The sequence below is a fragment of the Perna viridis genome, chromosome 10, assembly GCF_037379345.1.
Source record: "Perna viridis isolate PV_CMFRI_1.1 ecotype Kerala chromosome 10, ASM3737934v1, whole genome shotgun sequence".
Taxonomy (NCBI): domain Eukaryota; kingdom Metazoa; phylum Mollusca; class Bivalvia; order Mytilida; family Mytilidae; genus Perna; species Perna viridis.
In genome coordinates, this window is record NC_142454.1 from 1,203,590 (window position 1) to 1,213,634 (window position 10,045).

At 34.4% G+C, this 10,045-nt stretch overlaps 1 protein-coding gene across 1 annotated transcript; it reads left to right on the forward strand.

Annotated features, from left to right (window-relative positions):
• The first annotated feature begins 6,100 nt into the window (after positions 1–6,100).
• Positions 6,101–9,753, forward strand: LOC148604083 (protocadherin-9-like). Its single transcript, XM_088550048.1, has 3 exons — positions 6,101–8,611; positions 8,923–9,109; positions 9,433–9,753. Exons 1-3 carry the CDS (start codon positions 6,101–6,103, stop codon positions 9,690–9,692), a joined length of 2,958 nt encoding a protein of 985 aa, XP_088406174.1. The 3' UTR covers positions 9,693–9,753.
• The last annotated feature ends 292 nt before the right edge of the window (positions 9,754–10,045 follow it).

Here is a 10,045-nt window from a genome sequence, read left to right on the forward strand (position 1 = left end):
CCATAAGCAGAAAATTAAAATACCGACTGTGATTGGTACTTGCTGCCTCTATCTAGCAGACCAAGCATTGGTACTCATTGCCTTTATTCAACAGACCAAGCATATATTGGTGTCATGGGCTTAGGTAAACTATCATAGTCCACTCGTTCACCGAGCACCTCTATATATATATATGTGAAACTTGGATAGATAACACATTTTTCAAGGTATGTAAATGTATTTATAAAAGAACTACTGTGGAAGTACTATTGTTCGTGGGGTACCAATTTTCGTGGTTTTCGTGGGAAGGCCAAACCACGAAAGTTGCTTCCTAATGAAAAGGACATTTTCATAGATGTGTTAACTGAAAATCTCGAAACCACGAATTCGAGAATCCACGAACTTGTGTTTCTTCCCCAATCCACGAAAATTCGTATCCACGAATTAAAGTACTTTCACAGTATATGATCTCTAAGAAATATGAAAGTGGACCGGACGGTTCAACGAGGAAAATTGCTATTATTTTTTTTTTAGTCAAACGTTTGCTTGGTGTCATTTGTGTGCGCAATAATCACATTAAAATCGAGAGAGCAACATTCCCCCTGTCATAATGAACTTTTTTATTAACAGATAACCTTTTATATCTTGTATCACTTTTTGGTATTCACTAGTCTTTACTTTTTGATACGACCTCGTTAATGATGACGATTGTGTTTTTTCGGCCTTGACTATCCTTTGCGCATCACGCATGACCAGCCATTTCAGGGATTGTGTCCTGCTAGCGTCAATTCTATTAAATTCGATATTTCGCTACCCTCCCCCCCCTCGTTTTAGCATTTCGTTTTTACAGTGTTCCCTCGTGTGGTCCAGTCGGTTAGTTGATTGGTATCACCTGTTTGACCCATTAATTCCATAACAATAGAAATTTCTGCTACATCGGTTTTTATTAGTTTTCTATTGAGTGCTACTTAAAATATTTAACATTAAACAAATTCTGTGTAAAATTAGTCGTGTTACTAGAATTAACATCTGCAGTGGGGTGCATAATGAAAACTGCCACTAGACGGACAGGTCCCTAGGCAGTGCTAAGGTATGTTCATTTTAATTCTTAGTGAAATACATATACTGGTATTCGTTTTCGTTTTTTCTGGTGATATGTTTTGTGTTTCTATGGCTTAATACTGCGCGTATGTCCTAACGATTAAATGGATATGATATAACGATTTGTTTGTCTTTGTTGTTGTTGTTGATGTCGTTTTTTGTGTGTGTGAGAGTGTTCAAAAAGATGTCAATATCCAGTAGCAAGGGTTCAAAAACTTTTAGTTCTAAAGCAGGGGCACAGTTTAAAGATAACTCAGTGAAAACAGTTAGTACTTGTAGACGCCATTTCTATATTAATGACTTTCCATAACCTCATATAATTATATTTGTTGCTCTGAAAAAAAAAAACACTTCTCAGTCATACTTATACTAGCTCCCTAAATAAAGTCGAGAAATTGTACAAAAAAATATCACCGTTTCTAACGCTAAAAAACAAGTTGATGACATGCAGCGAATGACAAGGAATGGAAAGTAAACCACGAAATGAAGACACTGAAGACGAACAAAACTGATCGGAAGTAGTTTATATCAAATTTTCATACAAGTTTATACAAAAAAAGCTACAGCATCCCGTACGTTCGATACGTGATAAGAACATGTAGTCCCTGAGGAGAACAAATAAAAGTAATGAAGGAGAGGAGGAAGGATTTGTCATAATAAAATGGCAGAAAATATTTTCGATAAAAGTTTGATATACTGTTTTGACTATCTCATTACTTCACATGTTGTCGGTACAAACGTTGTTTTTACCCTTGTCTCTTTGTTGTCGGTACAACAGTTGTTTTTTATCCTTGTTGTCAGTCCAAATGTTGTTTTTTATCATTGTTGTCGGTACAACCATTGTTTTTATCCCTGTTGTCGGTACAAACGTTGTTTTTTTATCCTTGTCTCTTTGTTGTCGGTACAACAGTTGTTTTTTATCTTTGTTGTCGGTCCATCCGTTATTCTTATCCTTGTTGTCGGTACAACCATTGTTTTTATCCCTGTTGTCGGAACAACCGTTGTTTTTATCCCTGTTGTCGGTACAACCGTAGTTTTTTTTTTATCCCTGTTGTCGGTCCTACTGTTGTTTTTCATCCTTGTATCTATTTTCTTTATTTGCAAAGTTATAATGACCTTAATATCATTAAAACAAATGATAGCGGACATTGTATAAAAATGAAATACGGCGAACATTTTACAAAAACGATTTATGGAGAACATTGTATAAAAACGTATTACGGCCGACATTGTATAAAAATGCTCTATTTCTATAATTGATATACACTACGGTTCGTTTAACGTTGTATTTTCATGGACTGGGTTTTTTTTAAATGTCCTTGACTGTCGGGTCTCGAGTTTTTTATTGTGTATATATATTTATATATTTTGGGGATACCCTATGGGTACCATAGCAGCCGTTATTTTAATCATCGTTTTTTTTTCACTATTTCTTTTTCTAATTTGGTTAAGTACATTCAATCTGGACACACCATAGCAGTCATTCTTATAACTTTGTAGTTAATTATTATTCTTCCCACGAATATACATTATATCAGAATATGTTTGTTTCTCTGTGCAATAAGTCAGCGAGTCAGAAACAAAAGTTTATTCGTACTATTTTATTTATATATGTATAGTTTTGAATTAAAGTATTGTTACTCAACTCCCAATGACATGAATCAGAAGCAGGCTTGACAATTAACAATGCATTTTAGACCAATTTTAACAGTCGTGAAAATCAGAAGTAAAAAATTCACCTAAATCTCTGAGTTATAGATTGTATACAGAAGGTTTTGGAATGGAAATCTATTCCTGAATTTTAGATGACAAAGATATTATTACAGCTCTTTGTAGATTTAGAACCTTGAATAATAACCTTCCCACTGAAAGTGGGCGTTGGCAAAATATAAGTAGAGAAAAAAGAAAATGTCATTTATGTGATTCGGGAGATATTGCGGGATGAGGTGACAAAAAAAAATCCATCTAGCAGAAAAAATATTAAAAGACCAAATATGTAAAGTTTTGATGAATTATTATAGCTCGTCATCTTCTGTTCTCAACAATTTATGTAAACTTATGCGACAGATTACAAAGATATTGTCTCCAGGGTAGTTCTCTAAATTTATGTATATAAAACTCATCAAGAATGTGACTCAATATTACTCCTTCCAATACATGTACAATAATCAACTTATAAACGTTACATGTATCTATGTAAATTGTATTGAATTTGTTCTCTGTGTAATGATATTACGGTGTTTCAGTAATAAAAGATATAAAGGCTTGGAATTTAAAAAGATTCTCAATAAAAATATAATTAAATTCAGAAATTAAAAATGATAGGATGATTAATTGAAAAGAGTGAATATCCAAAATATGATCTTCAAACGTTCTTGGCACGAGCAGTAATTTGATTTTCTCGATAACCAATCAATTATCCTATTTATTAAATAGATTTCTCCATTATGTATTGCTATTTTCAACAAAACATCAAAATTTTCTGAACATTTTCGTGTTGTGACGTTTTGGCGGAGGAAAGTTCGAGAGTGAAATTATTGAATTTATTACACAGCGTGAATTATCGTTTATATTACACCGGGACAGTCCGCTTGGTGGTTTATACGGTCTTGACTATCCGTACGGATCTCACACGACCGCTCCTTGCGGGGATTGTGTTAGTAGATTTCTGTTAGTAGTTGGAAGTAGCGAAGCCCAGCCTTCGGGATATCTGACCGAAGAACTCAACCAAAGTATGTCCTACTAGCGGATGGACTGCTGATGATCTGGCCTAGTGGGTCCGAGAGCGTTTCCCCACTACCTGTTTGGGAGTACTTCAACATGAAGAGTCCACAGGGACAGGAATTTTATATTATATATATACTCCTTGACAGGGAACATTCCATAAATCACCGTTATTTATTCAATAAAATCAAAAGTTAGTCAAATTGAAGTTAAATGATTTTGTTAACACTCTTTGTAATAATCCTCAAAAATTTTGTTATGTGCTTATTAGATCTAAATATCTGTCATCTCTTTTATTGTCTTCCCAGAGATTATTTTCGAAACGTAATTCAATTATACTGTATATTTGAATTTTGATTTAAAACAGTGTAATATTGGATTATTTCGAACTAGATCAATTATAAAAGTAAAAATAATTGTGTCGCTACAAGTACTTAAATGTGACATATAGCCTGAAACAAACAAGCATCAAAGATGTTCGCACCTTTGATCGACAGTTTCCGTTAATCCACTGGATTAAACAGCCCTAGTCGTTCTAATCCAATTATCTTCCTGCATCTACATGGGATTAACATGCATATTGTGTAATTAACATATGGATTGATAAGATATTACACCTTCCTCAGGTAATCACCGGTTTTCTTTGTTGTTATATATTGTTTGGTCATATAGTTCCCCTTCATTAATTATTAAAGGTGATAATTTCTGACTGAGTAATCTGTTAGAGTAGATATTAATTTCACTAAGACAGGTTTTCATACAAAATTACTCCTATTGATATTTAATTGATAAAGTTGTATATAAATACATACAAACTTGTACCAGAGTATTAAAACGTGTTGATTGAGTATTCAGAAAACACAGTCTACTGTTAAGAATCTAGAAAATCCATATATTAAATAGAAAATATTTATTTAAGCCTTTTAACTGCAAACTCAAGGAATGAAATTCTGAAAAAGGTAAGATATTAATGAACTAAAAGAATCTTCTACGTGAATATAACAATATTTGGTATCAGACTGTCAACCTTTTTATTAGCTTGACTTCCAACTAAATATGAACTTCTGTGATTTCAGTATATGTTTCATGCAAATCATATTAACTCCCAAGAATAAGCGGCGAATTGTAAAATAGCTATATCGCTCGGCCCATATTGTTAAAAACTACTAACAAGATGATATATGACATCCATTGGCAAAGCTTTAGAAATTACATATTGATAAATGTTTTCATACAAACCAAAGTATTAAAAAAGCATCACTAATCCCCATGGAACAAATAGCATTATTATAGACGGTAGCATACCACGGTAGTCTCTAAGCCGTTGTTTAAACAAGGCCCGTAACTGCATTAGGAGCTTCTATCCCTAATCAAAATGTTTGTACAACTAATGTTGACAAGGTTAATACTTTGAAATGGTAGTGTTTTTGGAGAGATTATTTATTTTTGTTTCTTGTTTTTCTATGAGATTCCGAAAGTGTCAAAGCATGACACGCTTTATAACAACATTATAAAAGTGAAAATATATATTTTACAGATTTATCAACATTAGAAACTCAGTGTCTAGTTCACACACAGAGAGATCACCATTATATTGGACCAATCTTAAATAACACTACATGGTAAGCACTAGTTGATTTTTAACATTATTAAGAACGATATGTTTACTTGTAAATTATGTTTGAATAATATAATAGGTGCCTAAACGAATATGAATTGAACATTTCACTATACAGCTTTTATGATGAACAACAACATACTTGTACAACACGAACGTCGATCACAACATTTCACTATAAAATGCTTGTACAAAGTCAAAAACGCAGTGGTTAATTTCCCTTTTCTACAGTGTATCCCTGATTTTGCCAGTCCATGTATTATTAAATATGCCCCTTCTCGAAATATGATTATGAGTTCAGTAATTTTTTCAATATCTTTATATAAAAAATAATAAGTTCATGTACAAACATTATTTTGTCGCTAAAACATAAATATCAGCCCAAGAGGTATCGCTTCAGAACTTGTATGTTTGTTTCAGAATATTTTTAATACAACTTCATTTTTTCTTTGCAGATCTTTGAAAATCTTACCGCCATCTGAAATGATGAATCGGTTGTTCTGTCTGTTCGTACTAGTTGCCGTTTGCTCTGCAAACAATGTCATAAAATTCCAAATCATGGAGGAACTTGCTGTCGGATCAATGGTGGGTAATATTGCACTTGAAAGTGGATTACTAAAAAAATTTACTGTCGACGAACTTTCGAGGATTAATTTCAGCTTTCTAGACCGAACGGAAATGCGAAAACTGTTCACAATTCACGAAAACACCGGAAATATTCTCATTGACACTGTTGTAGACAGAGAGACCGAATGTATATATTTGGACTTGTGCATCCTGAGATTTGATGTTGCTGTTCATTCATCGAATCCACAGCTTTTTGAAATTTATTCAGTTGAGATTACTGTAGAAGACAAGAACGATAATTCACCTAAATATCCTGTTGACTCAATTACAATGCATATACTAGAATCCGCAGTAATTGGAACATCATTAGGTTTGATTGAAGCAACCGATATGGACTCAACAACGAAGAATTCTATTTATTCTTACCAACTTGTACACAATAAAGACACTTTTGCTCTGAGTGCAAACAAGTCATCAGATGGACGATTTAATTTACGACTTGTCCAACTTGTGGAGTTGGACCGAGAGAATAAAGAACGATACGAGTTGCAACTCCTCGCCAAGGATGGCGGAAACCCATCAAACACCGGAACGTTAAACATAGTCGTCCAAGTCACCGACGAGAATGATAATGCTCCTGTTTTCGAGCAAGACACCTACATCATAAGTATCAATGAGAACACGGCAAAACAAACGCCGTTACTCGCAGTGAAAGCTTATGACCAAGACAGTGGCCCGAACGGTGACATAGTGTATAGTTTTAATCCAAGACAATCGGACATAGAACGAATTTTAAAAATTTTCAAAATAAATGAAAAAACAGGAGTAATATATGCAGCTGGCAATGTTATATATGGTAAACAAAATGTCTACACTATCGACGTAGTGGCTAGTGATAAAGGGTCACAGTCTCGTGAAACTCATACAACAGTGGAAATAACCGTATTGGATACTACAAACAATAGACCGAATGTACATTTAAATTTTCTAATCCCTGAAAACGAAAGTTTTGTGAGTCTTATAGAATCGGCTCAAGTCGGCACAGTGATAGCACATGTAACAGCAGACGACAGTGATTCTGGCGCCAATGGTCAAGTGATTTGCATGATAACTAACGAGTTTGTTACACTACAAAATATTTCAGGGAAACCAGGATACTTAATAGTGTTGAAAAGACAATTTGATCGTGAATTGAAAGAGGAACATTACATTTCTGTCACGTGTTCTGATAATGGTTCTCCGAAACTCAGTACGTCAAAAAGCTTCATGTTAAGGATTTTGGATGACAACGACAATGCTCCCATCTTTCTTGAATCGACATACTCCGGAACTATTGATGAAAATAACTCAAATGGACAGTATTGTCTGCGAGTCTCTGCTAGTGATGCCGATGTGTGGCCAAATGATAACATTCGCTATGTTATGTCTGGTGCCTCCAGTGATTTCTTCTCTATCAATCCAGTAAGTGGAATTATATCTGCCACACAAAAGCTAGACAGGGAGAAAATGGACGAGTACAGGTTCACAGTACTGGCTATTGATGGCGGGAACCCTGCATTAACCGGTACTAGCATTGTTGTCATATTTGTCGGTGACCTCAATGATAACCCTCCACGGTTTGATGTACCATACTTTCAATTCTTTGTAAAGGAAAACGGGCCCTCTGATACAATAGTGGGAACAGTAAAGGCATATGATTCAGATGTTGGCATAAACAAAAACATTGTGATTTCGATGGTCCAGGCGGAGGGAACCAGCTTACCATTTACCGTCAATGAAAATGGTGAAATAAAAACAACGGAATCATTTGACCGCGAGGAAGAAAGTCGCTATACGTTTGAAATAGTCGCTACAGACCGAGGTGTGCCTTCGTTGTCTTCAAAAATATTTGTACGAATGTTCATAACTGACGAAAATGACAATGAGCCAATAGTAAAGTATCCTAACAGCATAAATAACACCATTCAGAAAACATACTCTGCTACTTCAGGGACCTATCTCACAACCATCGAAGCAATCGATATTGACGAAGATGGACCTAATAATCTGTTAAATTACGAATTTTTGGCAGGAAATGAAGATGACGAGTTCTTTCTGGGCAGAAACTCTGGTAAAATCTACCTGAAGAGGCAACTAAGTGGAAAGTCAGCAGTCATGAAGACTCTGACGGTCAAGGTCACGGATAGCGGTGATGTTTCTTTAGAAACTAATGTGACCTTTACATTGGCTTTGACTTACGTAGATCCTTCAGTTGTTTCACCTTTCCAATCAGCTGAAACTGACAACAAACATGTTATAATAGTGATTGCAGTGGTTTCCATGACAATTATAATATCCGGTGCTTTGATTGCTATTATCTGCGTCTTGCGCCATAGCGAGCAAATCAGAAAGAAACACACAAATGAGCGTGAAAAGAAGACAAATATCGTTCCTCAGCTCTTTAAAGAACAAAATCTTAAACATATACCGGAAGTAAATGTCCAAGAGAATTTATCATATCAAGAAGTCCTTCCTGCGAAAGGGAAAGAAATAATGTCAAGTTACGATGAAGATCTTGATAACATGGAGCTGTACACGTCGTTCGGTACATCAGTGTTCACAGATACGTTACCAGGAATGGAGGTTGGTACAGTTGATAAGAAATTTAACAAAGTTTCAATTGAGTTTAAAAGAAAATATTTGAAAAAAGACTTCCTAGCTATGAAAAAAAAACAAAACAAAAAACAAAAACAAAAAACAAAAAAATGTTATTCTACCCTGGAGGAACGGAATTCACAACTATACGTTGTAGGAGTACCAAAACAGTATGTATTGGCAACTCCTTTCGGGTCGAGCTCTAAAATTGTGTTGACAAAGTTTCTGTAGACAATGAAACATAAGCCATTTATCTTCAGAGCGTTCTTATCATCTCTATATTTGTTCCTTTTATGCAGAAGCCAGGCCAAACAATGGACGACCAAAGGACAATGAAACGATCGTCACTGAAACACATTCTTTCAGACGAAAGAATTTCAGGAATACATAGTCTGGGCGATATAAGCGAAATATCAGGAGAAGAAAACTCTGATAGTGGGCGTGGCAGTAGCGACCCAGATTTAACAAGACAGTCAATTTCATATAGTAAGTATTTGTGTCCGTCTTCGTAAGCCGAAAAAATCCCGTTTAAAGCTTGTTTTATCATAGATAATAGCATTTTGTATCATCATCTTTTGTGGTAACCGTAACGAAGTTGTTACGATAATAAACACTATCACTGCAGTTAAGCGACATCTATATATAAATGTAAAAGTACCAATAATACAAATTTTACAACATGTTTCAAGGAGCGATTTCTCCCCCAAAATTACTATTGTTTCTGCTGTAGGTTAGAAATGATGGAACACTGAGGTGTCCACCTTCTGAATCATATCGTTATGTTATTACATTTTTTATTTGTATTTTAGATTCAGAAAAGTTTCTACACAAGCCAAAATCGATGTGGAAAAATAAAACCAGGCAGACAAGTAAACAACAATTTACAGACGTACAGACACAAAGAAAAAATATATCAGACTCAAATCATATACAACAAAAATTCTATGGTTTTGTGGATCAACCTGATGATTATACTCACAGTTATAACACATTTCAACGACAAGACCTCAAAGTAGTGAGATTTAATGAACAGGGACAGTTCTGTGTAGAAACTTCGTCATTTGTATGAGGAATATTTTTGTGTATTAATTTTTTCTTGAGTTATTCAAATCGTCAAAATTTAATTTGACATAAACAAACAACATTCTATTAACATGAAACTAAGTTGAAAATCTTTTGTGTGTGTTTTAGTCTGAGAAAACGTTTCAAGTTTTCTCTATAAATGGTGCTTTATAAATTAACAAACGCACGATTGTTGTTTTGTTGATAACCTTATTTTAGATGCACTTTGTTTTTGTTTGTTTGTACAGAGTGTCACGTTTGTTATTTTTATGTATTTATTTTGTTATCTTGCCTAACATGTTGATTTCTTGTTGAAATAACCGAATAAATTGTCACAAATATAGGATTGTCAATAATTTA